The sequence below is a fragment of the Geospiza fortis genome, unplaced genomic scaffold (genome assembly GCF_000277835.1).
Source record: "Geospiza fortis unplaced genomic scaffold, GeoFor_1.0 scaffold383, whole genome shotgun sequence".
In the NCBI taxonomy this organism is placed as follows: Eukaryota; Metazoa; Chordata; class Aves; order Passeriformes; family Thraupidae; genus Geospiza; species Geospiza fortis.
The window spans coordinates 1,243,836-1,263,443 of NW_005054484.1; the positions used below are offsets into that span (position 1 = coordinate 1,243,836).

Consider the following 19,608-nt stretch of genomic DNA (forward strand, 5'->3'; position numbering starts at 1 on the left):
TTCCCTAAATGATTTTTCACAAAATCAAAGACAAATTCTTTGAAAAAGATAACAGAAAGAATTTTCTTTTATCAATGTGTATTTACAAAAGTCTGTCAATGCCTGCCTGACCATGACCTTTGAAGCTGAAAGGGAAAGAACAGCAAGTATATAAACTAGCTAATTCATTTAGGCAGGAGACTTAGCCTACCCACACCTCTAGGTCCTGCCAAACACATTGGCTTCATAACTCTCAAAAAAATGTTATCAGCAAAAGCATGAGCAGTAAGAGAACACTGAATGTGATAAGTTAAAATGGAAGTTAGGAGACGACAAACAACATATGTGCAAGGACATTCCACCCAGAAATGTCCTTCCTCTTCTAACTCTTTCTCCCACCAACCTCTGTGTGTCTTCCCAGCTGTGAGGAAATATTCCCACAGCACTTAATTCTTTGCTATAAGCAATCTCATCAAGCTTCTGAAACCAGCATATTTTGCAAGGAAGTTTTAGATGACTGTGCAGCCAAAATAAAAAGATTTAAGTACTCAGCCATTGAAAGATAAACCAGAGTATTTCTGTTACAGGTGTTCTGCATAAAATGTTTTTAATGACCAAGAAGTGAACAGCCACTGCACCATGAAAAGGAATTTTCCAAAGCATCAGGGAAGCTATAGGTACTCACATAAAGTTTGTTTGTTATGTGAGATGTGAGCCAGCATTACTGCGCTACCACTGCAGTTTTGCTCTCTGTAACTCCTTTTGGCACCACACATCATGTAGGGTTTCTGTTGTCTACATGGAGGATTGTTCATAGGAATTTTTTCATTAAAACTTTTTGACTGTTAGAAATACCCATATGCCAAAGAACAGAAGTTTTTAAGAAAAGGGAACAGTCACTAAATCAAGAAATAAAAACTCAAAACTGGGAAGGTGGCGGGGGGGATTACTAAAAAATGTATTTTTGTATGTTACAAACAAGTTCATTTACTACATCTTTTGGTGCTTTACTTTCATAGTTATTTTAGATGTACCATAATGACCCTTAGAGATGCAAACAAATTGTTCTCCTATCTTACCCAGCTCCCAGCACTCCAAGTGGGACCCACAGCCACTCATTTTCCTCACTCTGCTGAAAAGAGCTACTTTTGTCTATCAAGTAAATAATTCAGCCACAGCGTGGGTACACAACACAGACTGCACAACCCAAGGGGACAATTTGCCTATGCAGTAAGCTGTCTATAACTTACTTTAAAAAGCACTTCTTTCTAGAAAAAAAAAAAAAAAAGAAAAATATTTAACACTTTCAAGATTCACACCAAGGAAGAGTACAGAAAAGTCAGCTACATAATCCTGCTACCCAAATACCTTGTTTACAAACTCCTTTGTAGATAACAGCAATACCTCTCAAGAGGCTGCATTTGTGTACAATTAATATCTTTTATTTGCACCTTGGAAGTCTAATAATGTACATTGCTAATAAACAGCTTTTTTGGTTGTGGAAGGGGAAGAACCTTTAGTTCCAGCTTCCAATGCAGAAGTCCAGGCATACAGAGGATAACTGGTTTTCCTGAGTGTCACTTGTGCATCTCAGATTCAGAGCAGAATCCCACATTTCTTCACTGACAAATCCAAACTTCAGCCACAGAGTACAAGGGTGATGAGGCAGAATAGACTTGCAGGGAAATACTGTGTTGAACAGATTCCCTAAGAACACCATGCCTCTCAGAGATACACAAGCTACTGGAAAAAATACCTTGGTGCTCAAAAAGGGAAATACAGAATATTCACAAGAACAAACTCTTTTACAAAAACAAACATCTTAATCCCAAGTGCCCAGAAGTTTCAAACACAATTTCTCTGTGTATGTTCTAGTTCTAATGTGAAGTTTTATGTGTAATAGATACCACAGCAGTTATAAAATTTCTTCTGCTAAGAGACAAAGCAAAGTCAAAGCAATTATGTTCTTCTCCCTTATGCACACTAATCAACAGATGTATTTGCAACAAACTTTCCTTTGATTAAGGCATTGTCACTATTTCAGCACCCTTTTAAGTTATATTGCCCCTACTAGAAGCATATTTTTCCTCATTTCCATTGATGGTGATTTTACAAGACCCAAAGCATTATATACTTGAACAAGCCCTCACCACAAAAAACACTGCCTTCTAAAGAAATATGAAAACAATATGAATACATATGTTTGCACTTGTCAGTATATAAAATTTGGATTCGTTCATAATGCATTTGTGACAAGGTTTTGTGTCCGAGGTTTCTGCCATTCTGCTCTGATATTAAGTAGCCAACTGATTTATTTCAGCCAAGACTCCTGAATACTGCACTCAGCCTCTATTGCTTTACTTCTTTCATCATCTCTAATTAGATCTAGAGCTGCTCTGTTATATCCTCTGAAGAATAACTTAATCCTGCTACCCACAAAACATTTATTTATTCAGCTGAGCTTTGTCAAACTGGAATGCAAATTTTTCTATCAAAAGGATTGAATGAGTATTGGTATACAGTGGAAATACAGGACAAAGACTTGTGCTTGTACTGCTTGTAGGACTACACAGCCACTGTACAGTCTTTGGAAAAGTACTCAAATTTGTAGTTACTGAATTTGAGGGAAGTCTCAGACCTTTTGTATCAAAAAACTACATTTTTGTGACTGAAACAAGAAGCAGGAGCCATACTGAAACAGAGAGTACTCATGTGTAACATCACCTGTATCTCATCCAGCACCAGCCAGTACCACAGTATTTTTAAACACCTTGGGCAGGGAAGCACAGGATTTGAGAGGAAAAGCAAAGACAGTTCTGCTCAGTCCCTAATCCTCCCCAGCAAAGCCCTCTGACAGTTCTGCAGGAGTGGAACAGGGACCCAGGGGTCCATCCTACCATGCAATGTTAAATAAACTCCAGCCCTTGCACTCCTCAATTACAGCCTTACCCCCTGCAACCCCTGCTCCAGACACCCCCTCCACCCAAGAGCTTCACTAACAGAGCAATGCTCCCTCCCTTGGCATCCTGGCACCTGGTGGCAAAGGGAAGGAGAACCTGCCTTTCCTCCAGGCTTTCTGTACTCTCCACAAGCACAGCACACAGCCCTAGTTCACAGGGCAGGGAGAGGAAAAGCAGTAAAACATTGGTATTTCCAGCACCAGAACTACAATGTAAACAAAATACAACACCCATCACAGAACATCCTTTAAAATGACCTGGCCTTAGGCTGTTCTCACTGCTACCTGTGGATCACCAAAACAATATAGGAATATAGCAGGAGACTGGCGTACAAGATCAAAATGATTGGACCAAAATTTGCAGGTTTTGTTTCTCCTGAAAGATGCTATTGTCTTGCTCTTCCACATTTTTATAGAGAAGTACAACAATAGCCAATGAAACACTGAAAGTATTCAGAATTTGAGGATCAGAACAACTCAATGTGAACTGAGAAATGCAGCACTAGGTCTTGTTTTTACTGAATTCTGCAGAAATCAGTAACCTCATCTGATTCTTTTTCCAGCGGCATGATACTGAAATAGAAGTTACCTCCAACAGTGAGCAGACCTCCAGGAGTTTACAGGAAATTACTGTATTAGTCATATACATCAGTTTTTGCCTATGTACTCACATGAAGTAACAACCTACCATGGTATCTTCCTATTATCTATTTTTACATTGCTGGAAAATACTTCATTAAACCAGACTACCATAAACACACATTAATAATCTATATATATATATGGGAAAAATGTGCTTCCTGCAAAACTCATGCTTAGCAGAGCTTAGTTTTTTGCCATCTGCACTGAAAGGAACAGTAGCAGCTAGGGAAAAAAAAGTACTTCTATAAATAATGTAGGGAATTCTCCACAACCCTTTCAGTAATTTAGGCACGAGGGACTACAGATTAAAGAAAAAGAAAGCTTTCTTAGTAACTGGGAAAGGACAAACATGGGATGCAAAATCTGAATGAAAGCAATTAGTAAATAAATAAAAAAGTAAATGTCCAATTTGGCCCTCTCAACTAATTTTAAAATTGGAGAATAAATATTATGGATAGGTCAGTAAAGCACAGTCCCAAAATAAAACCAATCAACCAATTAAGCAAGAAAAGTTACTTCTATTTGCCAACTTCTCACAGAAAGTGTAGACTGTGAACAACTGATGACTTAATTGGCTCATTAAAAACTTCTGCTTAACCACTGAAGCACAAGGACCTGAAGTCAGGAAAGCTCCACTGCACTCCCAGCTCCCAAGCAGCAGCTAACTGCATAACCTTAGACAAGAGACACTGCCTAGCAGGGGCTATTTCTTCAAAGGCTGAGTAAGTAAATGGCTATTGTGAGGTTTTCTCCAATTAATGTCAAGTTCTGAAACACTATGAATTTGGTAAACAGACTGTGAAGCAATCCCTTTAACTCTTCACACAATTACAGAGCAGCAAGAATACATGAACAGACCTCAATGTTATGCAGAAATTGAAACTCAAATGGTATCTGACAATTTCTTTTTTTCAAAGCCACTGAAGTGAAAGCCAATGAAGATGATCCCCTCACCTCAATTAATAAGAGACAGCTTGAGTGGGTCACTAAGTAGATTGCTTTTCAATACTCTTATCTTGAATTCTGAACATGGAGAACATATTTTTACTTGCAGTCTCCTAAATTCCAGTAATAAAATAATAAATTTATACTCCACCCACACCAAGGTTAGTTACAACCATCAAGTAACAGCAACTGCTAAACAATTTTTTTTCATAGATATGAGGGAACATAAACCTATAAAGCCTGTAAATGATGGTACAGAGGCAGTTAGTGCATATGATGTGTTTATATGATCTTACATGGTTTTATGTAATCCTCTGTGAAAAGAAGGACGAAAATAGAGAAAATGGGTGGGAAAATCAAGTCGTTTCCAAAATAATAACCAGCAATTGATCACCTGAATTTAAAGAGACATAACACAGTCCTGGAAAACAGTGGCTACAGGCTTGTTCACAGTGTCAACAGAACCATTCCATCAGACACACACACCTGAAAGAAAGTACTGAAATATGCATACAGAGTGGTATAAGCACAAGGAACACATACTTCCTGTTCATGGGAGAGCTCCCTCAAGGATTTATAAAAATTAAACTATAAAGCAAAACAATGAGCATGGAAATGTGAGGATATGAAGAAAACACATGAAAGACAGACATTAAGACATAGCTTCTAAAGGAGATGGCCACAGAAGCCAGCATCTTACACACACATGTAGATCTGGTCACTGTTCTACTGAAAGCTGCTGGAAAATAGGTTTATAAAAAATAACCACCAAGTGCAAACAGTTTAGAAATAAAAAATACTTTCAATTGCAATTTTATCCCGTAATGACTCCTGCTGTACCTCATTTTATATATCTCTTACATAACACTGCTGTCTTGTTGTCAACGAGAATTCAAGATGAAAGGAAGTGCATACTGTGTAACACAACACAAAGGAGATGGGCTTTTCTGAAACCTTTCAAAATGCAGATGTTAGCACAAGAACTGTGTTTGATTTTCCTAGGAAAATTTAAAAAGCTACTCTTATGCCCTTACCAACACATTGTTAGAATAAGAACCATATCCAAGTGGAAAGCAGAAAACATGTTTGCATTTGAAACCTCCTAGACTAGGCAAGGCAGGTCCTTCTTTTACAACAGCCTTGTAAAGGAATCCTCAGATGCTGTAACATTTTGCATTTCCTACCCTGGAGTGAGTCATTGCAAGCACATTTATAGTCACAAACACAACACCACAACACCAGTCCCTGGGATGTAAACACTTAGTTCCTATTGTTTGCATGTGCAGAGGAGGGCAGGATATGGCTGTGCGTTCAGTGAGAGAAAACAAACCCATTCAGAAATCTTGCAACTCATATTGCTGTGCACACATCTAAATTGTACACACATTATTACCAGTTGCCACACCTCATATGTTGTTTCTCCAGCCTCTGTTACACTCACACTTGCAGAAGAGAGTCCTAATCCCAGCTGGAGCTCTGGGACATTTTCACAGCCTAAACTGCAGCATTATTCTCCAGTCAAGTCCTGTCTCTCATTTGTCTGCTTTCTCAGTTTTCAACAATTTCTGCTTTGAAACAAATTCCCCACATCCAATGTAATGTAATGGGATTTAAAAGCATGTTTCTATTTATGAATTTCAAATGCTGGCAGGTATTTACTTCATGACTTTTGGTGAGTAGTTCCTATTTTGAACTATGGATGGTGGAGCTTTCCTATAATTCCATCTGTGGCAGATTTGTTTTCAATTTCTGAGCATCTGCACTTGAAGAGGTTTTGCAGCCCTTTTAAGCAGCTAAGCAAAGAATGAGCAGATGGTGTCAAATGTAACAGTGCTGAAACCCCCCCAAAAAACTTTTCCTGGGTTTTAATTTTTAAGTAAGAAATTATTGGCTCACGATGGATCCCACCACTAGCCCAGAGAAATTAGGCACATTCACAGCATGCTCATATTATACCCTAAACATTCTTAACAAATCCTTTGCAGTACATTTTAGTCTTTATTGAATAGCATTTCTCTAGAGTTGAACTGAAATTGTACCACAAATGCTAATTATTATTTGATTTGTTGGAAATAAATATTAAGCAGAAAAGCATGTGTCTTTTGGTAAACAAGTACCAATAAGCAATAATTATCTCCAGCAGTCTATTAAGCATAGCACCATTTCAAGACATGAGTGAAAATGCTATTTTTTTCCTAAGAATTTTACAGGCCCACTGAAGCTGTTGCAGGTTGTATTAGCTTTCACCTACTCCTATTTATAAGCAATGAAGGGAAAGGGGACTATATAATGCGAGTAAATACATTGCTGTTTCCCATTCCCTCAAAAGTCAGGGGTATATGAAATCTCACACAGGCATTGTGAAGATAAATACATTAAGTGACTTCTGTAATCACAGATGTCAGAAGTAACCTACAGAAACAAGCCACAGTGAAGCATTTTTAAATAGAGAGAGGTGCCCAACCAGGAACCATGTTCCAGTGTAACCAATAAGCCACAGTGAAGCATCTTTAAATAGAGATACCCAACCTGGAACCATGTTCCAGTGTAACCAATTTCAGCTCTCTTTGATCAGCCAGTGCCTCTGAAGACAGCCTCACACTGGTCTATCAGGTAAACTCCCATTTTGTTTTGTTTCAGCAAAGCAATCCTTTACCTCCACAAATATCCAAGCATACCTAATTGTTATCATATCTCCATGATCTCCTTGGATGTACCAGCTGCAGTTTATGGCTGGAGGATAGTTGGATGGCCAGGAAGGGCTGTAGATGACTCCCCGTCTCTCTGTGTGCTGTTCCAGCTCTCCACTGCAAGCAGCTGTTAATAAGGGGAGAAAAATAATATTGTTAATGCTTTCCCTAATCAACAATTCATATTAGCTTCAAGGGCTTTCATCAGTTCCTGGAGACTGCAGACATATGTGAGTCAAGTTTTATCCTCTTACTGCTCTCTTCCCTGCCCTGTTTTTTAATTAAGACACCCACACCAAGTGTAGGTAAGCATAACCTGCATTTCAATGCAGGATCAATCAATAATCTTGTATGAATCTACCAGAGGCTACAATCAATATTACTGCATGGATTGCCAAAAGGATGTACTACAGAAATCCTTCTTACCAACCTCCCAAAGCCTAGGCAGGTCACCCAGCAAGTGAAGATGATCTGTATTAACTGTAAAGTAACTAGGAACTCATTTTGTTGTGACATGTTCCTGGACATGCTGTTTATTCTCTTAACCACGTGAAGAGTTTGTAAGGGTTAAAAAAATATCACCACCCACCACACCCCCACGCCTCCCACAAAAAAGTAAACTGCAGTCCAATGTTAAATGTTTTCACTGAACATTACTAAAGTACTCTAAATTCCTTCTGAACCCACATAGATGGGGAAAAAATTCAAGACAGGGAAAGGAGCAAACAAGGCCAAATAAAGCTCAGCATTTTCAAAGCACATTTAGTTCTTCCTATGGAAAACAGCAGGCTATATCAAATACTTATAATTTGTAATTAAGCAATTCAAAAATGAAAATTAAATGTTCTGAGGACAAGTTGAAAAGCTGTTCTGATAAGAAAACATACTCCAAGCAGACTACAACAGGGAAAATTCTCTGCAATGCAATAGCTATTCTGAACATCCTCCAAAAATATTATTTAAACTATTTTTAAAACACATTACTATCTAGAGCATGACCTGTGGACTGCAGCTGAATATTTTATTTTTGAAAGAAGCTTACATTCTTGTAGCTGAAAAATGTAGGAAGGGAAAAAAAGGTTGCCTATACCTTGTCACCTCATACACATACACATCCAAATACACTGCATTATAAATGAAAGATTTACAGTATTGCTTGAAATCCAGCCACACAAATACACCGCTTTCAATTCCCAGTTGGGATCAGATTTAGCTGCACTGGAGGGATGGAAGGAAGGATACCAGCAAAGCTACTTGGCTGCAGTCAGGTCAGGCAGCAGGGCTGCAGCACATCCCCTCCAGGAAACCTAGGCCTGGCACTATTCTGTGTGTTCACAGTAAGCACTTCTGAAGTGAGAGCCACAGGAATACAAAAAGCATCAGGTGAGTAACTTACCTGAGGCAAAACATAAAAATGCTATTATTTTTACTCTCCAGGTAGAGCATTGCACTGAAATACAAGTATATAATTCCTACTAGTTTCAAAGGCCACAAAAACATACAGAATACATAAATACATGAAAACATCTATTTCCAAACAAATATTTTGCAGTAATGAAGTTACAAAAACAAGAACGAGATTTTTGTTATCACATTTCTAAAACCAGAGCAGCTCCATGCCAGATGCTGGCAAATACTGAGCTGCAGTTGCAGTTACAGAAACATAAAAGAAATGTAAGATCCACAGGACTTTTCAACTGCAGTTCTCAGTTTCTTTAGGTCCATAATTGAGCTCCTCCACATACTTGTTACTGCATCAACATATCACAGTAGCAAAAGACCGAGAGCTAGCAAACACATAAAGGAGCTGGAAAGGCTGCATCTCCTAACTGCCAGGTTAATAACACTTCAAAATGGGAAGGAAACAGAATCCACAAAGTGAAAGAACAAATACAGCAGACAGCACTATCCAGAGGCTTCCAGTAACACCTGTGCAAATATTTTCTGCTGCCCTTGTACCATATTATGTTCTGGATTAATATCCCTTATACATAGTACTTGCAATAAAAAGGAGTTAAAATTACACAAAACTTATTTAGTTTCTATTCTGAGGAAGCCCCACTGACAGGCTGATGGCTCTGCATGAGCCCTTCCATTCATACATCCATCAGTGTAGTTAGGGGAGCTATTATTCTCCCAAAGACTTGTTTCTCAGTTTTAGGAAGTAATTACAAAGACTCTGAGCAATAGTTACTTTAGTATCCCAGCTTTTTTGAAGTAATATCACTACATATTTTCCTTTTGGAATAACATTGTTTCCTTATGTAGAGGATCTGCTGTAACATCATAGTTCAGGTCTTCAGTGAGAAATGCTTTTTCTTACTAACACTGCACATCTGATATAAATGTGAGGCAAGAAAAAAACAAGTGACAAAAGAAACAGATTTTTCCTTTCACCAGAAGAACTGTAGCTGTGCAAATCTAAGGACATAGTGAGGAAAAGGCTGCACTGACACTATATGCCATTTTTGGCAGCTCCTCTGACAATGGCTATTGTTGCCAACACTTTAGCACGGCCTTATCCCCTCTGACACACACCAAGCTTTTCAGACTTGTCCTACTCACAATCAAAAGGACAATTGCTTACCTCTTGCAAAGGGTCCTGATTTGAATGAACCACAAATCTGAATAAATATGTTATGGTTTAAGACAATTTAAAGGCGAAGCCTCTGGGTCTAGCTATCTCCCTCAGGGGTCCAAATAACTAATGAATGTAAGTAGATTAAGTTAAAAAATAACCCCCCCTCCCTTTTTTTTTTACCAAAAAGCAAAATAGCAACAGTCAGAAACTATGGATGAGACAGTTTAGTCAGAGAGAGAGAAACAGACAACTTTCCCAGGCATCGTCCTGGGGAAGTTATGGGAAACTCAAAGAAAAGAATTAAAACAATTCTTATCTCAAGTCTGTACACCAGGTGTTTGTGAACATGTGGAATGTTGTATGTGATGGTTATGGACAAGAAGGTGTTGTTCCTAACTAAACAACTGTGTAAGGGGTGTTCTTTGACAACCAGTCAGGTTCTGGTTGAAAGATCCTGCCTATAAATATGTGAAGTTCCTAATAAAGTTCCACTTTGTGCCTCCTGAGTTTTAGAGTCAATGTTGCAGCTTCTCCCCGTTCATAATACAACGACGACAAGAAACAACAGCAAATAATGACTAAACACAAAACTACAAAACTGCTCAACCCTGTGGACTCCCCAAAACAAAAAGAGACCCCAAACAAAAATTGCCAGGCACAGCCCCCAAGGTGGTGCCCTGGATTTCGAGCATGCGGCCAAAGGACAAAGGGGAAATGGTGTCAGTCTCTGCTCCACCGCCCCTCTCCGTTCCCCTATCTCTCACTGGGCTTATCTCCTGTCGGCTGGAGCCCTGCCTGAAGTTCTGTGGATTCAGGGGCTGCCAGCCCACGGAGGGCACTTGTCCTGCTGGAGGCAGGGGCAGTCACAGGCGGCTGGGCAGGATGCGCTCGGCTGGCAGCGGCTGGAACGGCAGCGAGCGCCCTTTCCTCCCGGTGTCCCAGCGCCCGAAACCGCGGGGAGGGGACAGACCGACACCAGGGCTGGAAATGGCTGACGGCTGCTGCTTCCTCTCGAACGGCCGGAGGAGACATCGAGCCTGGGGCTATGAAAGGCGTCCCGGCAGCTTCCCTTATCTCCCTTATCTGCGAGCCCGCAAGCACGAGGGGCAGAGAGGCTGCTCAGGCAGCTCTTGAACAACACGCGCCAAAGCAAACTCGGACACATCACTCACACAAACTCACACACACCGCTCACAGACAAACTCACACACACGCTCACAGACACACAAACTCACACACACCGCTCACAGACAGAGAAACTCATACACACCGCTCACAGACAGAGAAACACACACACAACACACAGACACACAAACCCACACACAGCACTGAAGGCTGACACACACACACCACACACAGAAACACAAAGTCACATACACCACACCACTCCCGGCCGAGGAACCTCCGAGATACAGGAAGGGTTTCTGGGCACAGATGATTATGGGGTACACCATCATTACGAATGACACCAAGACAGTATCGCCAAAACTTAATTACACTGTTTTAACAACATGTCCACAGTCCCCTAAACCTGTTGGAGCAAACTGGGGACACACACATACACCCTCCCAAAACTACTGTAGTGTTTACCCGAACCTCACTTGATTGCCTCCTGGTTTTGATGCCTTTTTTCTCACCAACGCTCATTACTACAGGTTTTGCAAACATCAATTGATCTCCTCCCTGAAGCAGCCGCCTGCCCCTCCACTCCTTGTGCTCTGACTGCTGCAAGGAAGAAAAGGTGAAATATCCCAGCACAGCTTTCAGCAGCTCTTTTTTCACACACATAAATCTTGAAAGAAATACCTTTACTAAACACAGCCTTCAGTGCTGACAACAAAATGGTAAAACCACACAAGAGCACAATTTTATACTGTTGGGGCTTCATTATTAATAAAAGGGTCCCAATTCCCTCCTCAGCTCCCGGCCATGAAGTCTGCAAAATCACACACATGCCTAAGTACTGTGTTAATAAGTACTCAGGGCATCAGCATGACACTGTGATTCCTTAAGGAAAACAAACAAAAGCCTGTTCAAATTGCCAAAACATCTAAAGGAAAGGGAAGTTCCTAAATAGAAAGGCACAGTCTTGGATTCTGAAGACCTTATCATCAGTTACAACACAAAAGAATAGCAGTGATAACACTTTTTCAACAATTCAGTGTCTTTCCACAGCTTTTCTGCACAAACCTAGAGGAAAAGTGAAATCCCAATTCACTAAAAACTCCAAACTGCTTAAATTTCCCACATTTAGCATTACTGAAAAAACATAAAAATACCAATTCCTGGACTGTCCAACCAACCCACCAAAAATCTTACTGAGATGGTGCTTTTAAAGAAAAGATAAATTATGAAAACAGACAATAATAAATCCTCCACAGTTAAAAAAAAACCTAAACAACAACAACAAAACTAAACAAGCAAAGAAAAAGGAAACCCCAAGCTTTAAACAAATGCCAGAAGAGATTTGAGTTCAGAGAGTTTCTGTCAAGCAGATATAAATCTTAATGAGGGCATAAATCTTAATGAGGCTTTCTGTAACAATCAAATGGATTTCTTCTACTGTAAACAGTAGATTCCCTCTGCCAGTTAAGTATGCCACAAATACGTGCAATGACATTTCCAAAAACTTTACATTAATAATATTACTCTTATTTTTGCAAGAGTAACTGTAATAAAACATACATTAAGCTTCACCAAAGGACAGAACTGAAGGTACTATGCTGTGCTGGAATACATTTTCAGACAATCTCAGACAAAAATAAATCCTGCAGCTTCACATTCTTTGCACCAGTCACAAGGAACACATCCCAACCATCTGCTCCAGGATAAAAGATGTTTTGCACTTGCCACAAGGAACCTCCTCTCAAACCCAAATTCTTGGCAATACACATTTCCTCAAGTAGCTCTCTCAGTGTCTGCAGGAAACTCTCCCCAAGTTCTCACAATGCTCCCTCAAGGAGGGCTTGCACACATGGTTTAATGCACATCCCTTATGCATGTGGAAAAAGAAGATGTAAGGCTCCCCTTTGCTTTGCCCAGTCTCCAGCTGGCTTTTTCTGTCCCTGATCAGAGCCAGTGAAGGCAGAGTCCAAGGGTTCCACCTTCAGATGTGACAAAACCTGAGCTCACGCTGCTCCATCAAAGGCCCACCTGGCTTTGTGTGAGCACAGGTAAGAGAAGCTACACAGGGATGGATCCCTCTCTGGCAAGGACCTTTGATGATCATTTTGATCCCAAGCTCCAGTTACACCATCAGGAGACAGGGTAACTCAAAACTGTATGAAGACAAGAAAACACGAAGGCTGCAATACTCTGAGGTTTGCAGCATACTTGAGGAATAAAATCCAGATGTTACAACTCAATTTCTAGTGAAAAAAAGTGTTAAAAAGCAGCAGAGCCAACTGGAAGAAGCACTACATATTTTAGGCTGGGGCAGTATCACCAGTCTAAGTAAGCAATTGTGTAATTACTTAATTTACATTCTGTAAACTCATGCACCAAACAGATGCCAAACTCCATCAAAAGCTAAAGAACCATCCAGGCAGAACATACGAGGACATAAATGACACTCTGTACTTTTTCCAGTGAAAGAATGGCAAATACTGTCTTGCAAACAACACGTCCTGCATGCTTTATCCACACTTCCTCTAATTTAAGGCTTAATTTAAGCAGGTTACCTAATCATAAAATTACTACCTTCTCCTGATTGAAACCTCTCAACCCCCAGTTTTGACCGGAACACTCAAGGTCCAGCATTGTTCGATCTGTTGTCCTAGAATTATTTCTCTGTTTTCCAATATCCTTTCCTCCCATCTCCCTTATTTGCCATTTTCAGTTTTAATATAAGTTGCAGCCTCTCTGGGAATGAAGTACATTTACATGTATGATGGTGTCACAGCCACAGGAAGGTTGTTATCACTAAGAGGACCCTGACTGCAATTTTCCCATAATGTCACTAACTCACAGCACTGCTAGAGAGAAGGAAATTACACTAAGTGCTGTGATTCTGGTTGAATTTCCACACTGACATTCATGAGATATTTTTAATATTCTTGTTTTAGCTTCTTCAGGAATGAGCCACTCTCCCTGACTTGGTGCTCCCAGGCACACTTCCCAAACACAGAGTTTGCCTCTAAACATACCCAGGACTACAACCTTAGCCTCAAGCTTACAATTTTTATCTATCACTGACAATGATGCAGTCCATAATCCTGTTGTGGTTTAAGCCCAACTGGAAAATAACCCCCCCAGCCACTCCCATCCCCCAACCCTCAGGTGGGAGAGCCCAAACGCAGATTAGGGGTTGAGATATCAATTTACTGTTACTGGAACAATTTACAATTTAACAGCAACCAGATGAGAGAACAATCAGTGACAGTGACATCACCAATGACAGCAGCACCAATGACAGCAGCGTGTGACAGAGGGCAATGGCCAAAGTGCTTGAAGCTGGACAGGGACAGGGCCAGGAGTGACCAGGACACAGGGACAGGGCCAGAGTGACCAGGACACAGGGACAGGGATAGGAGTGACCAGGACACAGGGACAGGGCCAGGAGTGACCAGGACACAGGGACAGGGCCAGAGTGACCAGAACACAGAGACAGGGACAGGAGTGACCAGGACACAGGGACAGGGACAGGAGTGACCGGAACAGCAGCGCAGCCTCCGCACGGCACCTTGGCCTTGTCCCCCTGCCGGGCACACACGGGGACAGCCCAGGCACGGGGACAGCCACCCTGGCCTTGGGGACAGTGGGATAAGGATCCCTGGCCTTGGGGACAGCCAGACAAGGACCCCTGGCCCTGGGGACAGCAGGAGAAGGATCCCTGCCCTTGGGGACAGCAGGAGAAGGATCCCTGGCCTTGGGAACAGCAGGACAGCGATGCCTGGCCTTGGCTGGCACAGGGACAGCAATCCCTCACCCCTGGGGACACCGGGACAATGATCCCTCACCCTTCGGGACACCGTGACAAAGCCCAGGAAGACTTAAAAGTCGTAAACTTCCTAAGATGTCATCGCTAGTCTGTCTTAAACAAATGTAATTTAAAAAGTCACTCTTTCATTAGAACACCTCTCTGCACAGGGAAGAAACAGTAACAGCTCAAATGAACAGTAAATAGAGGTAAGAAAAGTATGTCTTACCTAATGAGGTAACAGCACTTTCTATTTTCCCAGTCAGGAAGAGATTCACTGTGTAAAGACAGAAAAACAATGTTCAGACAAATTCCAGCAGTACAGGGTGGCAGTCAATAGTTAACCATTCCTAGGTGTTTGCTTGGGTGTTAGCACAAATGCATTCAGGTTTCCCAACAAGAACTTTGCTTATCTGCACAGGCAAGTCGTGTAATCAACTATTATCCTTCACTGTAGCTAAAACAAGTCAATACACAGTGGAAGTTTACTATCTCTGAAACAGTACCAAAAGAAAACAACTGCCAATCTATTTTAAATTATCTCCCATAGGATTAATTTTAATTGCAGAACACAGAAGAACAATCACATTAAAACGCGATTATTATCCTTAAATACTTCTCTGAATAAAGCAAAGTTTGCTCCCCCCAGGTAAATGTCACCTTGAAAATCAGCTGCTAAAGCTAACATGATTGCCTTGACTAAGCAAAAGCAATGAAGTTTTCAACAAGGTCCACTAATACAATCAAAACAGGATGAGGCAGTACTTGCAATATATATCTGACTTGCAAATTAAGTTCCAAAGACTCTTCACTTTCTCAACAGCCTCCTCTCAGTGTATACCATTAAACTGATCTGGAAAGAGTAGTTACTGGCAAAGGAAATTTGTCCTGTGTCATTGTTGCTCCAGAAGTCAGCATTAACATGTAGTTCCCTATTAGCTTCCCCACATATTCCTTAAAAATTACAGCGTGTCCCATTGACTGCTCTCATTTCAGCACTAATCTGTAATCTACAAAGATAGCCTATCAGTAAAATGACAAATGCTTAAAAAAAATAGAAAGGTTTAAAATGTTTCCAAAAACTTAATTTACAACATCCCAGCCCGAGAACTCACTTCGGCTTTATTTTGCATATGTTAAATCCTAAATCTTTTAACAAGTAATCTCTTGGCAAGAATTTAGTTTAAAACATCATTTAAAAATCAACAATAGGAGAAGAGAGGAAGAGAAACCGTCCCTGTTCCCAACAGTCACTTAGGAAGCAGCTGACAATTAACACTATTTATGGCCCAGTGTGGGCCCCCATTGTCTTCTACACTGTCTAAACACATCCCAAAACAATGACCCTTGCCCTGACAACCTTCTGGTATAACTTAAACCAGCACAAGAGGTACAAAAAGTACTAAAGGGGTGGAAATAAAAAACAATCCCTCAGCTTCCCAGTTCAGGCCCAGTCACGTTTTTCAGTCACCACAGTGCAGCAGCCCAGGTGCCCACAGCTGTCTCTCCATGGCTTATATCTGCCTATCCACAGTTTGGATTTTCTCCTTTTGGGAGGACTGCTACAGACCTCAGGCTGAGGCCAGGCCCTGCAACACAGAGACAAAGACTGCTCCTGGGGAGAGCATCACAGACTTCAGGGCCCGACCTCAGGGACAAGGGCAGCGACCTCCCCCTCCTTCTGAGCAGTCTTGGGACTGAGCTTTTAGGAACACACTAAACCATGAGGGCAACTAAACGGCAGTGCATGTAATGCTACAGCTTGAGGAGAAACACACCTGAGCCACAGACTTGTGTTAATAAGCATTATTATGATGTTCAAAGGACCTTAACAGCACTGGTTTTATTACATAATTAGCTAACATCTGTAACATTTGTTATGTGACAATAACAATGTGTCATGTAATTATTTCTTCTTTCACAGTGCTAGTTTGATCAGTTAGGTGAGTAAGAGTACCTAGGAGCAAAAACACTGTCCTGTACCAGGAAACAACACAGCCCTGTTAACTCTGGCCAACAGCACATCCATTTGTGACAAACTCAGGATCACAACAGCAACACAACATTTCCTCATCCAGTATTAAAGTGCCACTACTTCTGTAACCATAGTAATATAGTCCTAAAGACTGAGATGAAATTAATCCATGACTATGTCACAAATTTATATTCACGAGAAGTAAAATACTTGGTTTTGCTCCAAAGAAAGTACATGAATATACTCAGCATAACTAATGTCAGCACAACTGCAAGCAGGGTTTGAAGATACAATGTATGGAAGAGTCTGGGTCTGTACTACCATTGTAAATCTTTCTTTAAGTTTCCTACCTGAACACTCCCAACAGCCATGAGAGAAACAAACTCTGAAGCAGAGGTTTCCTCACATGGCTTAAAAGAGGCCCCTATGCCCTTTAAATGCAAATAAGTAGGATAAAGACAAGGGGCATAATAGAATGGAATTAGCCAACCCAGAACTACATTACTGGGGACTGTTAAACAGAGAGCCCCAGTTTACCACCACAAATGCAGTTATGGGCAGCCTTGCACACCACACCTGGCAGATATCTAAGAAAAAAAAAAACCCCGAGAAATACTCATTTATCTCTGCAAAAAACTTTTATTGGCTGCAGTTGCACGTTCTTCAAGAAGTCAGCAAAAATAGTTCTTTAAAATAAAATCTAAGTCTCACACCAGATAGTTTCCCAAGCAACTGAATAAGCTTACAGTTTCCAATACCCATTTTGCTCACTCAAGACCATCAAATCAAACCACAAGAGCACTGTTAAACCCAGCTCTCAAAACTGGCAGAGGCCCATAAGAAAGAACAGCCATTCCCTACTGATCTTCTTGTCTGCTGTCAAAATAAAAGCAGGTGAGACACTCGAGCATTAGAAAGTTTCCTAGAAGCCCTTTTTTTAAACTGTTGAGCAGTTATGGGAAAGCCAGAATAAAATCCCAGAAGTGGTTCAGTAGGCTTGAACTCCATGTAGGAAACTTACTGTGCCATTCATCTGGATTGCTAAATAATTCTCAGGGTGAGGTTTTCAGCTTGGAAAGCGGCTGTTTGGATCAAAAGGGAAATTTACATCTCGGCACCTCCCAATCAAATGACAGCTACCAGGCTTTCCCCACAGCCAGAAGGAGAAACATCAGCTTCACTGCTTCCTTCTTATTTGGTAACTTTCTATGTCCTCCAGAATTTCTCAAGAATGATAAACAAAATGGCTTCACAAAAGAACAGTTGAAACAAACCCAATTGCAGCCTTTGGAGCAGCAGTTTACAGATGAGGTCACACAGCAATGGTCAGTGGCAGTGCATTGATACAGACACCAAACACCCACACACAGCCCGTGGGAAAACAAGGAGAGAATGGCAAGAACCAAAAACAAGGATGAAAGGAAAGGACAGACAAGCAGGAAGTAAAACACAAAAATAGTTAAAGTAGCAGCATTAAATTCTTATGGGTTCACTGAAGCAAAATACCTTACAAGCTTCCCACCTCTCATGTTTCTCAACTTCCACTACTGTCAGTTGTGCAAGGAATAGGAATAAAACATTCCAGCTGAAAAGAAGAGCCAGACAGTGAAATTCTAGAAGTCATAGAAAGCAGAAATCTACTAAACTTTCAGCCTGACATCACCCACACCTAAACACAAGAAGTGTTCTCACTTCAGCTCTGGAGTTTACATAACCTTTTATTATCTCATTAGTCATTTTAACAATAACCATGCTATTTATGTCAACTAGTAACAGGTTTAAGAAAGGTCTGACAGGGCCACAAAAAAAAAAAAACCAAAAAAAACCTAAATAAAATTTTTAAAAACCCAAAACACCCCCCAAAAAACAGTAAGAAATTCAGAGATACAGGGAAAACATGTATCTTTCTCTAACTTTAAATAAGAAGTGCAGCAGACATTATCCTCATGCTGTGCACATCTCTGAAATCCTGTTAAGACTCTGCAAAAAAGAAGAGTTGTACAACCTGGATGTTCAAACTGTTTTGTAGTTTAGCTAGCTTTTTACACTGTACTTACATTAATTAAACTAGATACATTTGAAAGAACCACAGCAACCTTTAAACTTCAACTTCCTACATTTTTCTAGGTAAGCACATATAAACAAGCAGTCTGGTTTACAGAACAAGCAGTCTGGACACAAGATATCTCCTTCTGATTGTTTGCATAACGAATAGTAACTGTCACTCGGGATTATTAAAAATTAACTCTAATCCACTTCATTAGCAAAGAGATGTGGGTTAGAGCATTGTGGATCAAGGAGCTGTGACAGTTTACCAAGTGAGTGTCTGGAGGGCTCAGCACAGCTCTGCTCAGCTGCTCCTGATGCGCTGCCCCACCAGGATGCCCTGGCAGAGTGCAGTGAGCTCTAGCAGCTCCTAACTTCTCGTGTCCCTGTTAAACACGCCGGGCTTGTCCTTCTCTCCTTCTTGTCACAGCCAGGCGCCAACGCTTCTGCCGAACAAAAACCATCCCCTGACTGAAGGGGCTGACAGACTGGAAAGCAGTAATACGCTTCATCACGTTGCCATAAATTAACACCTGCTGAGAAGCAGAGCGGAAAGCAACGGCTTCAAGCAGAAGGGAGGGAAGAGAGCAGAATATGGCAGAGACACGGAGGGAGAGGAAATGTTTCTTCCCGCTGCCACTCAAGAGAAGGGCCGGGCAGTCCCTGACCGAGCCCGCGCCGCACTCAGCACAAGCTCACAGCCCACGGAAGAACCGCTGATGCCTCCTAAACTTTTCTTTTTTTTTTTATTCAGGGCTGTGCGAGGTTATGGCAGCGCTTCCAGAGCCAAGGGCAAGGCGATGGGCTTCGCTGGATCCGGCAGCGCTCTGCGCGGCCCCATACGGCCGGGCACGGCAGCCCAAGCGGTGCTGA

General features: G+C 41.2%; 1 protein-coding gene across 1 annotated transcript in view; it reads right to left on the reverse strand.

The window, feature by feature from the left end:
• Positions 1-14,995, reverse strand: part of LRP3 (LDL receptor related protein 3) — a gene marked incomplete at its 5' end in the record, with an annotated part of 21,733 nt that extends 6,738 nt beyond the window's left edge. The window contains 2 exons of the mRNA XM_014310109.2: positions 7,204-7,342; positions 14,944-14,995. Of these exons, the coding sequence (XP_014165584.2) occupies positions 7,204-7,342; positions 14,944-14,995 (191 nt within the window). The remainder of the gene's footprint in view (positions 1-7,203; positions 7,343-14,943) is intronic.
• Positions 14,996-19,608: the final 4,613 nt, after the last annotated feature.